At 40.9% G+C, this 14,557-nt stretch overlaps 1 protein-coding gene across 1 annotated transcript in view; it reads left to right on the plus strand.

Moving 5' to 3' along the window:
• LOC138670505 (RH-like protein) overlaps positions 1-12,881 on the plus strand; it is a 188,180-nt gene extending 175,299 nt beyond the window's left edge. Inside the window, exons 8-10 of the mRNA XM_069757911.1 lie at positions 5,081-5,160; positions 10,234-10,307; positions 12,562-12,881. Coding sequence (XP_069614012.1) covers positions 5,081-5,160; positions 10,234-10,307; positions 12,562-12,588 — 181 coding nt within the window. The 3' untranslated portion in view covers positions 12,589-12,881. The remainder of the gene's footprint in view (positions 1-5,080; positions 5,161-10,233; positions 10,308-12,561) is intronic.
• Positions 12,882-14,557: the final 1,676 nt, after the last annotated feature.

The following is a 14,557-nucleotide window of genomic DNA, read 5'->3' on the forward strand; positions in this document are numbered from 1 at the left end:
ATACACAGCACAGAAAAATGCCAGAGATAAGACAGGTGACATTAAGCAGAATTACTATTATGTGAGTGATAAACAGTTATGTTCATAAATATTGGAACAGTTCATAGATAAGGAGTGTGGATGTTTTATTGTCCTCTGACTGGGGTCTAGTTCTATGTTATGGTGACCCCACATGGCCTGAACCAGACCCCAATCAGAGGACAATAAAACATCCACACTCCTTATCTATGAGCTGTTCCAATATTTATGGACATAACTGTTTGTCACTCACATAATGGCAATTCTGCTTCATGTCACGTCTTATCTATGGCATTTTTCTGTGCTGTGTTGTGCATTAATATGTGATTCTTCAGAATTTCTGAAGAAGAGACCTGTGTAGTCTGGAAAGCTTGCAATGTGTTACCATCTTTTCAGTTAGCCATTAAAAGGTATCAACCACTGAGGACTCTCAATTCTAAATATTTTTCTATCCACTGGCTAACACGGTACCAAGCTATATATCTTTCCTGCTTACTTTTTAGACACTTTATTATTTTCATCTACACCGCCTCTTGTTAAATGAATCCCTCAACACCTACATTCATACTTCCAGTCGATTTACAGTGTTGACTGTGTTGCGAAAAATTGTAGCAAAATGCAACTTAATTGCACAAAAAAGTATACCCCAACTTGTGAAAAGGAAATAAAGTGTGTGCTGCTATTCACGGCCTCCTAAAAGTTTATGCTGTATATTTACTAAGTGTACAACTTGTTTTTTTTAATGCAGTGGCTTCCAAAAGTGTTCACTCCCCCTGGCTTTTTACCTAATTTGTTACATTACATTACATTTACGGTCACCGCACCGCATCAGCAGGCCATCCCGGCACGTCAGCCCGGGGGTCTGTACAGCCCCCCTTCCAGCGTTGGCGATCACTTTGATTGGCTGAGCAGAATTGATCAGCCAATCACAGTGATGTCACAATAAAGTTGTCAAAAAAAGTCACATGCTGTCATCTGTGCTGTCTGACACAGCACCAACCACAGCCGTCACAATGAGTGGGGTGATTGCGAAGTCACTTCTCCTGAATAACCCCTTTGGCACTGATTGGCAGAACAATAGTTATTGGTCAATCAGCACCAAGGGGGTTAATCCAAAGTAGCAATCCCCACTTGGCACCCCATCTTTACCTTAGAGTTGGCATGCAGAGTGGTTGTGGATCCCCTCTGTTACCCTTAGGTCGGAATCACACACAGCGAGATAGTCTCGCAGGTTAAAAACAAGCTCTGGCACCGGCACTCTGGAGCGGCGCGTGCAGCTCCATGTATTGCTATGCAGCCGCACGCTCCGCTTTGGAGTGCAGGTGCCAGAGCTTGGTTTTAACCTGCGAGACTCGGCCGTATCTCACTGTGTGTGATCCTGGACTTAGAGAGAGAATTTCATTGGTGGCTAGTGCAATCCTCCTTCAACCTGTGTCCTCCAATGCGTCCTGCGATCTCCTGTGCTGTGTGCTGGCTGCTTGGTGACCTGATCTGTGATCACAGCAGCAGCAGCTCATAATGTCTGTTTTTCTTTTTGCAAAAACAAAAAAAGAATTGTTTGCGCCAAGTAAATTTTTAGCTAGTGCTTTAGGAGAGCTTACGTCGCATTGTTTGTGACGTTAGTTTTTCTTTTGCAAAAAAAAAAAGAATAGTTAGCTTTATATTTAGGGCATTAGTGTAATGAATGTCACTGTAATTTTTTATTATACAAACTTATTTTTTTACATCTACTGATTTTTCTTTTCATTTTTTTTTCTTTTAAGTGTTTCTTCTAAATTTTTCCTTTTAACTTTTCTCTATTTTTTTCCTCCACTTTTTTCTCTCTACTGTTTTCTCTCCACTTTTTATAATAAAAAGTACCCTTTACACAAGCTCCATATAATAACAACGAAAAAAAGGATGATAAATGACCAAAAAAGTATCATCAAAAATGTATAAACTTTATTCATATTAAAATCCAGCAAGTATATGAAACGTGACACACAGCATGGCGCCACAGGACTAGACCCTGCAGTAAATGCAGCAGGAGGCACGCGCACAGGAATATCAGTCCACAGAGTACAGTGATCACATATTGCCTGACATGATTTCAGAAAAAATAAACAAAATGAAGAAAATAAGCCTAAAAACTCAGCATACATAAATAAATACGGCAATACATGAGAGGACCAATTAACGTGGGAGGCGACAACATCAACGGTGACCTAAATAGTACACCGCAGACTACAGACCCAGGAGAGTTAATCAAATGACAGTGCAGTGTAAAGGTAATAATAAACCTGGGGCTGCCGATATACACATTGACTCGTAAGTACTAAAATACAGCTATACGGCCGACATCACCACCGAATAATACCCACCGCAATGTGGACTGAAGATCCCGGGAGCGTGCCTCCGCCCCAACGCGCGTTTCGGGGCGGTGCAAACACCGAAACGCGCGTTGGGGCGGAGGCACGCTCCCGGGATCTTCAGTCCACATTGCGGTGGGTATTATTCGGTGGTGATGTCGGCCGTATAGCTGTATTTTACTACTTACGAGTCAATGTGTATATCGGCAGCCCCAGGTTTATTATTACCTTTACACTGCACTGTCATTTGATTAACTCTCCTGGGTCTGTAGTCTGCGGTGTACTATTTAGGTCACCGTTGATGTTGTCGCCTCCCACGTTAATTAGTCCTCTCATGTATTGCCGTATTTATTTATGTATGCTGAGTTTTTAGGCTTATTTTCTTCATTTTGTTTATTTTTTCTGAAATCATGTCAGGCAATATGTGATCACTGTACTCTGTGGACTGATATTCCTGTGCGCGTGCCTCCTGCTGCATTTACTGCAGGGTCTAGTCCTGTGGCGCCATGCTGTGTGTCACGTTTCATATACTTGCTGGATTTTAATATGAATAAAGTTTATACATTTTTGATGATACTTTTTTGGTCATTTATCATCCTTTTTTTCGTTGTTGTTATGTATTTGATGATAGGCCGTTTAGGTCCTGTTGTGACTAGTGGTACAGATTTCTGACTTTTATTAGTGCTACCATGGTAGTTGTCTATATATATTTGTATCTAAGCTCCATATAATGCAAGTGTAAAAGCACCACTTAAACACAAACCCCGTTGTTTTGAAGAATACAATAAAAATGTCCCATTAGTCAAAAAGATGTTATTGACCAGAGGAGGCATACACTTTCCTTGCCTCTGACATGGATTCAACCAGTGAGGAAGATCCCACATTCCTCTATTCCTCATCTAGTGAGGAGAGACCCCCAGCAAGGTGACCTGTCACCCAGGCAACCCCTGCAGTAATTGATCCCATATGGACTGCATACCCTGAAAATAATCAACCTGTTATTCCAGATTTCATCGTCAGCTCAGGAATCCAATTTGATGTTACAGGCCTCACTGAAATTGACCTTTTCAAATTGTTTTTCAGCAAAGAAATAATAAATCTTATGGTGGTTCAGACAAATTATACCCATCAATTTTTCACCCAAAAGCCCACGTCATCATACGCCAGATGGACCACTGTAAATGCAGCAGAAATTATGACATTTTGGGTAATTGTGCTGCATATGGGCATTGTCATAAAACCAACACATCTGTATTCTGTATAGCCATGACAAGGACACAATTTGAAGCAATCCAAAAATGTTTGCATTAATGCGCAGTGTCCTCCCCAAGACGATCCTAACTTTGATCGTCTACTGTATATAAAATTCGGCCAGTGGTTGAACACTTCAGCAGAACATTCGCTGAGGCGTACAACCCCCAAAGGGACATCTGTATAGATGAATCTCTGGTTAATTTCAAAGGGAGGCTACAATTCCGACTATACCTGCCCAGAAAGAGGGTCGGATTTAGAATTAAACTGTACAAGCTGTGCGAGAGTACCTCAGGGTACACCCACAGGATGCAAACCCTAAAAAAAAGTGAAATTCCAGGTTGTAAGGTAGCAAAAATGCCATGAGGGTGAATACTTTCAAAAGCCACAGTAGGATCATCAAGTTCAAACTTGGAATTGCCTTTCTCCTATAGTAATGAATGTCCCCTGGTCCTTTGTAGGGTCCTTAGAATGAATAATGTTTAAATGCCACAACTAAGCTAAGTATTAAGTTGAGTGCACTCCTTTGTTCACAGAATCTACTTATTTCTTCTATTGGTATCTTCAGCAGCCTCACATTCCTTGTCACGGATTATTCAGAGTCTCAGTCCTTATTTTTATGCTCCCCTCAGAATGGGAAACATGAAACTTGGTGACAGATTCCCTTTAAACTGGCCAAACACATAAGAGATAAGTCAGCAACTAAATAGAGATAAGAAATAAAGATAATGAAGGAATCCAATTTTTGACTGTACTCTACTACATTGGTATACAGTGGCATGCAAATGTTTGGGAACCCCTGGTCAAAATGACTGTTATTGTGAACAGATAAGTAAGTTGAAGATGAAATGATCTCTGTAACTTTAACTTTAGGCCTTATAGAGATCATTTCATCTTCAACTTGCTTAACTGTTCACAATAACAGTCATTTTGACCAGGGGACAACCCCATGTGAACAACAGCATATTTCTACTCGGACAACCTACATGTGAACCACACCATAGATTATCATTTGTATGTGTTGTATCCATAAAAAAAATGCATGGAGAACGTATGTGCAACAAAGACGTGTGAATGAGACCTAACCAATATCTTACACACAGGTGCTGATCCAGCAAAGTCAGCGCTGGGTCTCCGAGGTTTGCATAGCATTGTTGCTCCACGTGAGAACTGCAGAGGCAGCTCATGTACTGTAGTTGTACTGTAGTTCTCACATATTCTTCAGACGTCCAAGGCTTAATCAAAGGAAGTTTTAGCAAAGTATTCCATCAGCAACTGCCAACTGGCTGCAGTATTCATGTGATATAACAATGTCATGCGAGCCTCGGAAGACCTGGTGGCAACATTGCTAGAACAGTGCCGTGCAGGAAGTGAGTATATGTTATTTTTAAATAAGGTGTTTAAGAAGAGGTTGTCAAAGTAGTGGACAACCCATTTAAGGTGCTTCTTCTCTTTTTCTATAGATCAAGCTTTCAAGCGCTAGTTGGTGTTGGCTGCATCCTTCTAACATTGACTCTAAGCTTAGGTGGTGGAATTCTTACAGGTGAGTGCAGAATTTATTGTAGACTACATTTACATAAATAATAAACATGTCTCAAGAACAAGAAATGCCCAGAAACTAAACCTAGAGTATGTGCACTTAATAAAGAGGCACTGTCATCAATTTTTTCATTGTCTTAAAGGGAACCTGTCACCCCGAAAATCGCGGGTGATGTAAGCCCACCGGCATCAGGGGCTTATCTACAGCATTCTGTAATGCTGTAGATAAGCCCCCGATGTTACCTGAAAGAGGAGAAAAAGTCGTTAGATTATACTCACCCAGGGGCGTTCCCGCTGCTGGTCAGGTCGGATGGGTGTCTCCGATCCGCTGCGGCGCCTCCCATCTTCATTACAAGGCGTCCTCTTCTGATCTTCAGCCACGGCTGCGGCGCAGGCGTACTTTGCTCTGCCCTGTTGAGGGCAGAGGATAGTACTGCAGTGCGCAGGCGCCGGAAAGGTCAGAGGCCCAGCGCCTGCGCACTGCAGTACTTTGTCTGCCCTCAACAGGGCAGAGCAAAGTACACCTGTGCCGGAGCCGTGGCTGAAGATCAGAAGAGGACATCTTGTAATGAAGATGGGAGGCGCCGCAGCGGACCGGAGACACCCATCCGACCTGACCAGCAGCGGGACTGCCCCTTGGTGAGTATAATATAACGTCTTTTTCTCCTCTTTCAGGTAACATCGAGGGCTTATCTACAGCATTACAGAATGCTGTAGATAAGCCCCTGATGCCGGTGGGCTTACCTCACCCGCGATTTTCGGGGTGACAGGTTCCCTATAATATATTGCAATTATTATATTATATGGCACAATGTACTTATTATTATTCCCTATCAGTATATCTTTGAAATGTGGGAGGAAACCAGAGAACCCAGTAAGAAACCCACGCAAACAGGGGGAGAACATATACACATTTCCTTTCAGATGATGTCCTTGGTGGGATTTGAACCCTGGACACCAGCACTGCAAAGCAACAGTGCAAACCATGATGGCCCCTTTCACACATCAGTTTTTTGCTATCCGTCAAATTTTGAAAAAATGAATCTGGCGACTTATCCATTTTTTTCTCATAGACTTGTATTAGCGATGGATTGGACGGATGGCCTCACGTTTCATCTGTCGTTTGCTGGATTCATCAAAAATTGTTTGTCCAGCGTTCCCACAAACCGCAGTACTAGTAAGGCGGCATGATCGTGCGGTCTCACGGTGAGCGCTACGGCGATCGCGTGCGGGTGTCAGCTGTATGTAACAGCTTTAACTCCTTTGATGCATTTAACCACTCTAATGCCGCTGTCAGTAGCGACAGTGGCATAAAGAACAGTCGCGCAGGGAGGGGGCTCCCTGCGCTCTCTCACCGGAACAATGCAATGCAATCGCGTTGTTCCGTTGGTCTCCATGGAGACTCCGGATCCAAAATGGCCGCTGGGTCCTTCCGGGTCCTTCAGTGAGGTGGCTTGTCAGCGCCTGCTGAGAGCATGTGTCGGCAAGCCTCCTACACTGCCTGTCAGATTGCTGATCTGACAGTATTATGCAAAGCGTCAGATCAGCGATCTGACATTATATAGTAATGTCCCAAACTAGGACAATGTTATAAAGTTTAAAAAAAAAATAGAATGTATAAAAATATTTTATTAAAAAATCTCCAAATAAAGAAAAAAAAATTCTTTCCAATAACTCCATTTTATGTAAAAAGTAATAAAAGTACACATATTTGGTATCGCCGAGTCCGTAAGGACCTGCTCTATAAAACTATCCCACTAGATAACCCCTTCAGTGAACACCGTAAAAAAAATTAAAAACGGATGCAAAAACAATGCTTTATCATCATAATGCCAAACAAAAAGTGCAATAAAAAGCAATCGAAAAGACGGATTTAAATAAAAATGGTACCGCTGAAAACATCATCTTGACCAGCAAAAAACAAGCTGCCATACAGCATCATCAGCGAAAAAATAAAACAGTTATACCTCTCAGAATAAAGCGATGCAAAAACAATTATTTTTTATATAAAATAGTTTTTATTGTGTAAAAGCACCAAAACATAAACAAGCTATAAATGAGGTATCGCTGTAATGGTACTGACCCGAAGAATAAAACTTCTTTATCAATTTTACCACACGCGGAATGGTGTAAACGCTTCCCCAAAAGAAATTCAGGAATTGCTGGTTTTTGTTCATTCTGCCTCCCAAAAATCAGAATAAAAAGTGATCAAAAAATGTCATGTGCTCAAAAATGGTACCAATAAAAATGTCAACTTGTTAGGGTTAGGGTTAGGGGTGTGGTTAGGGTTGGGATTAGGGTTAGGGGTGTGTTCGGGTTAGGGGTGTGATTAGGGTTATGGTTAGGGTTGGGATTAGGGTTAGGGGTGTGTTGGGGTTAGGCTTGGAGTTAGAGTTTGGGGGTTTCCACTGTTTAGGCACATCAGGAGCTCTCCAAAAGCGACATGGCATCTGCTCTCAATTCCAGCCAATTCTGTGTTGAAAAAGTAAAACGGTGCTCCTTCCCTTACGAGCTCTGGCGTGCGCCCTAACAGTGGTTTACCCCCACATATGGGGTATCCGCATACTCAAGACAAACTGGACAACTTTTGCAGTCCAATTTCTCCTGTTACCCTTGTGAAAATAAAAATTTTGGGACTAAAAAAGATTTTTGATTTTCACGGCTCTGCATTATAAACTTTAGTGAAACACTTGGGGGTTCAAAGTTCTCACAACACATCTAGATAAGTTCCTTGGGGAGTCTACTTTCCAATATGGGGTCAATTGTGGGGGGTTTCTACTGTTTAGGTACATCAGGGGCTCTGCAAACGCAACGTGACGCCCGCAGACCATTCCATCTAAGTCAGCATTCCAAAATGGCGCTCCTTCACTTCTGAGCTATGCCATGCGCCCAAACGGTGGTTCCCCCACACATATGGGGTATCAGCATACTCAAGTCAAATTGCACAACAACCTTTGGGGTCCAATTTTTCTGGATACCCTTGGGAAAATAAAAAATTGCAGGCTAAATCATTTATTTTTATTTTATTTTTATAAACTTTAGTGAAACAATTGGGAGGTTCAAAGTGCTCACCAAACATCTAGATAAGTTTCTTGGGTGGTCTAGTTTCCAAAATGGGCTCACTTGTGGGGAGTTTCCACTGTTTAGGCACATCAGGGGCTCTCCAAACACGACATGGCGTCCGATCTCACCTGACGTCCGATCTCAATTCCAGCCAATTCTGCGTTGAAAAAGTCAAACGGTGCTCCTTCCCTTCCGAGCTCTGCCATTAACCAAAACAGTGGTTTACTGCCACATATGGGGTATCACCGTTCTCAGGATAAATTCCACAACAACTTTTGGGTCCAATTTCTCCTGTTACCCTTGGGAAAATAAAAAAATTGGGGGTGAAAAGATCATTTTTGTGAAAAAATATGATTTTTTATTTTTATGGCTCTACATTATAAACTTCTGTAAAGAACTTGGGGGTTCAAAGTGCTCACCACACATCTAGATAAGTTCCTTAGGGGGTCTACTTTCCAAAATGTTGTCACTTGTGGGAGGTTTCTACTGTTTAGGCACATCAGTGGCTCTCCAAACCCGACATGGTGTCCAATCTCAATTCCAGCCAATTTTGCATTGAAAACTCAAATGGCGCTCCTTCCCTTCCAAGCTCTGCCATGCGTCCAAACAGTGGTTTACCCCCACATATGGGGTATCAGCATACTCATGACGAATTGTGCAATAACTTTTGGGGTCCAATTTCTCCTGTTACCCTTGGTAAAATAAAACAAATTGGATCTGAAGTTAATTTTTTGTGAAAAAAAGTTAAATGCTCGTTTTTTTTTTAAACTTTCCAAAAATTCCTGTGAAGCACCTGATGGGTTAATAAACTTCTTGAATGTGGTTTTGAGTCCCTTGAGGGGTGCAGTTTTTAGAATGGTTTCACTTTTGGGCATTTTATGTCATATAGGCCCCTCAGAGTCACTTCATGTGTGAAGTGATCCCTAAAAAAATGGTTTTGCAAATTTTTCTTGTAAAAATGAGAAATCACTGGTCAAGTTTTAACCCTTATAACTTCCTAATAAAAAAAATTGTGCTGATGTAAATTAGACATGTGGAAAATGTTATTTATTAACTATTTTGTGTGATATGACTCTCTAAGGGCATAAAAACTAAAAGTTTGAAAATTGGGAAATTTTAGCCACATTTCTGTTTTTTTTCCACAAATAAATGCAAGTCATATCGAAGACATTTTACCACTATCATAAAGTACAATATGTAATGAGAAAATATTCTCAGAATCACCAGGATCTGTTGAAGCGTTTCAGAGTTATTACCTCATAAAGTGACAGTGGTCAGAATTGAAAAAAAATTGCCTAGTCAGGAAGTTGAAAACAGGCGTCGGGGTGATGGGGTTAAGTATTTGCAGCAAACATTTGTGCACCAAAATCATGCCTCTTGGCAGGAAAAACACTGCATAAAATACATGCGTTTATTCCCCATTTATTTGAATGGGTGAAAATGCTACAAAATAAAAACAACACTGAAAGAATTGGCATCCTGCACAATTGAAATTACTTAAAATTTGCAAGAAAAAGATAAGCAGCTTGTGTATGAGTTTTCAGGACTCTCATTCACTTTGCTGGTGGTATAAAAAACTGTGTTTTTTTCATGGCAAAAACAAGCGGGGGGAAAATACATTGCAAAAACGCAACATTGAACAAGCCCTAAGGCTACGTGCACATGGCTATTTTCAGTTTTGTTTCTGTATCTTGCAGTCTGTCTCTGAGTTTAGAACAGATGAGTGAACAATGCAACACTGGAGATAGTAGCCATTTTAGTGATATATATTTAGTAAGTCACTTAGAAAATATAAGAAACTTGTATGTACATCTGGGAACTGAAACGCAAATTGCAAAATAGAAATATACTGTATACATTTAATTACTTTCTATCTGCATTATTTCAGGACAGGTATGGTTGAGCGCTAACTACCCACGAGTAGCTGGGTTCGCTCACTTTCTAGATACCAATGATACAAATACATTTGTCTCCTAGATGACACTGACTTATTTTCCACTTTATTCTAATACAGGTCTTCTGCTTAAATGTAAGCTACTGAAGCCCCCCAAGGAGTGGCATTTCTTTCATGACCAGCCATATTGGGAGGTAAGATATTCAACAGTCACTTTATGAAAGGGGTTACCCATTTATTGCTTGCGGATACTCATAACTTGTGTTTCCAAAGTTCCAGAATGATCATGCTTTATGTAAACAATATGGCCACTAGAAAACACATTGGAAACTTTGTGCATGCAGGGTCAACCACTTTTCTAGTAACCACGAAGCCAATGTAGACTGTGTCCATCTTGATGCAGCCATGCATCACCACAAACTAAAGATATGAAGTCGATGAATTTCTCTCATGTCTTCTCCCCTTCATATAACATGACATTCTTAATCTATGGAAAATAAATATTTGCAGGAGATTAAAAGAGGAAAAAAAACTCTGATATAATGGTTAGAACAATTTCTAGTAATAAGGCTAGACATAGAAGAAACTATATAAGTGCACCCTACAAGGGCAGACAACCTATACACCCCATCAACATTACAAGCCTGTCTGCATCCTGGAAAGATTGAAAAATGCATGAGGTATTAGTTGATATTTTGGCCAAAATATAGAAGCTCGCAACGCACATCAAGAGTCCTCATTGTCATGAGATCCTAACACTAAAATTAAAAGCGATTGGCTGAAAAGGACATCAAATCCAAGACACATCACAATAGAAATGTACTGCAATATGCTAAAACTAAAAGTACCGTATGTATTTTCAAGAAACATCTTTTTATTTTAAGATTTAATTACTTTGTGACCTCAATAGTTATACTGGAATCTGGCTATTACTAAAAGAATACTGTCATCTTGGAAAGAGATATATGGGGTCAACCATCAAGTAAATGGCGTTACAGTGATTCCCGGCCACAGTACTTAAGGTGTGACTGCTGGGAGAAAATGATCTTACTCTGGACAAGCCGCTGGGTTTCAGTCATGGGGGCGTGCATGGGAGTGGCAACTGTCACCGCTCGCAGTAAGCTTGCCCCAAAACGATGATTGACAGCAAGCTCTGCAGACTGCAGCCCATCTGAGAAGAGTGAGTGGTGACTGTAGCCGCCCTGTGCATGCCTCCATGATTGATAGCCAGCGGCTTCCAGGAGTCAGCAAGTTCATTTTCTCCTGGTAGTTGTACTTTCAGTATGAAAGATGGATAGCATTGGGATGCTATTTAGCTGCAGATTAACCCTATATCTGCAGTTAAATAGCATTTTTGAAGATGACAGGTTCAGGCAGGGGTGGGCAATTCATTTTTTAAGGGACCACATGAGATACTGTGACTATTGTAGAGGGCCGACCCAAGCAGCCAATTTTAATTCTGCTGTTTTATATTAATTTGTATCACTTAATATTGAGCTAAACTTGTATTCTTATCAGTAGCAGTGAATCAAAACCATATAATTTACTGCTTTTTATAAAGTTTAGAAATCATACTGCTCTTGATATTCAGCCCTTGTACCTTCATCAACAGCTTCCAACACAATATGTTGTCCCCACAGCGCCCCCATGGAGAACAATCTCCAAACACAGGTCCCATGGAGAATGATGTCCCCACACAGTCCCCTTACACATTATTATGTCCCCACACAGCCCCGATCGAGGATGATGTCCCCACACAGCCCCCATGGAGAATGAAGTCTCCACACAGCCTACATGGAGAATGATGACCCCACACAGCCTACATGGAGAATGATGTCCCCACACAGCCTACATGGAGAATGATGTCCCCACACAGCCTACATGGAGAATGATGTCCCCACACAGCCTACATGGAGAATGATGACCCCACACAGCCTACATGGAGAATGATGTCCCCACACAGCCTACATGGAGAATGATGTCCCCACACAGCCTACAAGGAGAATGATGTCCCCACACAGCCTACATGGAGAATGATGTCCCCACACAGCCTACATGGAGAATGATGACCCCACACAGCCTACATGGAGAATGATGACCCCACACAGCCTACATGGAGAATGATGACCCCACACAGCCTACATGGAGAATGATGTCCCACAGCGCCCTTAAAGAATAATATCCTCCCCTTACACAATGATGTCTCCACACATCCCAGTCTCTCCACCCAAAATAACATATACAGTATAAAAAAAAAAATTGCTCACCTCACCCCATTCCCATTCCCCCAGCACTGAGGCACAGCTGACTCGATGTAGTGACGTCATCATGACTGCTGTATTCTCAGCTGCACAAGATCAATGAGGGGGTTTGTTTTTATTCTATATAGTTAATTTCTGTATATGTGCCATGACAATTCTAGCATGTTTTTTTCTCATTCTTTTGCAGTTTCCCCATGTGGACTCTCATATTTAACAAGAACAACAGATGATTTCTCAGCTGACTATCTTATCAGATTGTTTTAATTTCTAATTATAAAGGCTGAAATGTAAAATGACAGTCAATATAATATGGACTACACGTTATCTTACATTATAAAAAAAAGAAAAATAACTTAACCAAAAAGTAAATTAAAGGGTATATGTAATTATTTTTTGTTTATTTCTTAATCGTGAACCTGTCAGCAGGATTGTGCACAGTAGCATACAGGGAGTGTCAGGTCGGCGCTGTTATATTGATTAAAATGATACCTTGGTTGATGAAATCCATCTTGTGCTTGTTGTTTAATCTGTATTTGAAGGTTCCTTTTAAAGAGTTGTTTTAATTTTTATTTCACAACTCAATAGTAAACATGAAAAGAGGAAATTTTGTAATATATCTCATCGGAGAAATCTGCTTCTTTCTTTGCCAAGGTTGATCGTTTGTTTTCAAAATTCTTAATTCCTGGGTAAAATTTGTATTCAGTGAAGACACATTGTGACAATGTGTCTTCACTGAATGCAGATTGTATCTAGAAATTTAGAATTTTGAAAATAAATGATCAGCCTTGGTAGAGAAAGAATTAATTAGGAAAACACGGCACTTCTGGAATTCTGGTAGTGCACAAGTAGGATAACCAAATCCGTCAGCTGCGATGTAGAAATACTTGACACTCATATAGGTGTATTCAAAAATTTATTTATTGAATGAAGAAATTCCAGAAAATTAAGAAATGTTTCAGTCAATACCTGACCTTCATCATTCATCAAGCGCTTCCTGTCTTAGCAGTGGGCACTGCAGTCTCTCACACAGCGCGCTTCCAAACAGATCTCCTCTATCCAGATGACTGATGAAGGTCAGGTATTGACCGAAACATCTCTTAATTTTCTGGAATTTCTTCATTCAATAAAAAAGTTCTTGGCAGAGAAAGAAGCAGATTTCTCTGATAAGATATATTACAAAGTTTTGTAGTTTCGGTAGAAACAAATCTCGTCGTGTTTGGAGGAGACAGAATGCTGAGTTGCATCCAAAGAACACTATACCTACTGTGAAGCATGGGGGTGGCAACATCATGCTTTGGGGCTGTTTCTTTTCAAAGGGAGCAGGACGACTGATTCCTGTACATGACAGAATGAATGGGGCCATGTATCCTGAGATTTTGAGTGCAAGCCTCCTTCCATCAGCAAGGGTATTGAAGATGAAACGTGGATGGGTCTTTCAGCATGATCATGATCCCAAGCACACCGCAAGGGCAACAAAAGAGTGGCTTCGTAAGAAGCATATGAAGGTCCTTGAGTGGCCTAGCCAGTCTCCAGATCTCAACCTCTTAGAGAAACTTTGGAGGGAGTTGAAAGCACTTGTTGCCCAGTGACAGGCCAAAAACATCAGTGCTCTAGAGGAGATCTGCATGGAGGAGTGGGCCAACATGCCACCAACAGTGTGTGTCAACCTTGTGAAGACTTACAAAAACTGTTTGACCACTGTCATTGCCAACACGGGATATATAACAAAATATTGAGATGAACTTTTGTTTATGACCAAATACTTATTTTCCACCATAATGTAAAAAATAAATCATGCCAAATCATGCAAGGTGATTTTCTGGATTTGTTTTTTCATTTTGACTCTCATAGTTGTGGTCTACCTATGATGTCAATTGCAGGCCTCTCTCATCTTTTTAAGTAATAGAACTTGCACAATTGGTGGCTTATTAAATACTTTTTTCCCCACTGCCTGTAAGACCTGCCTGACGTGAACCTGATATGACTCAACGTCAGGTGAATGAATTAATAAGTCATCAAGATAGATCACAACAAATCTACCAACAAGGTGGTTACGGATGTCATTTACAAAGTGCTGAAAGACGGCGGGAGCATTAGTCAACCGAAATGTCATCACAAGGTTCTCATAGTGTCTCTCAGGCGTATTGAAGGCTGTTTTCCACTCTTTAATATGAATGAGATTA

The sequence above is a fragment of the Ranitomeya imitator genome, chromosome 3 (assembly GCF_032444005.1).
Source record: "Ranitomeya imitator isolate aRanImi1 chromosome 3, aRanImi1.pri, whole genome shotgun sequence".
Lineage (NCBI taxonomy): Eukaryota > Metazoa > Chordata > Amphibia > Anura > Dendrobatidae > Ranitomeya > Ranitomeya imitator.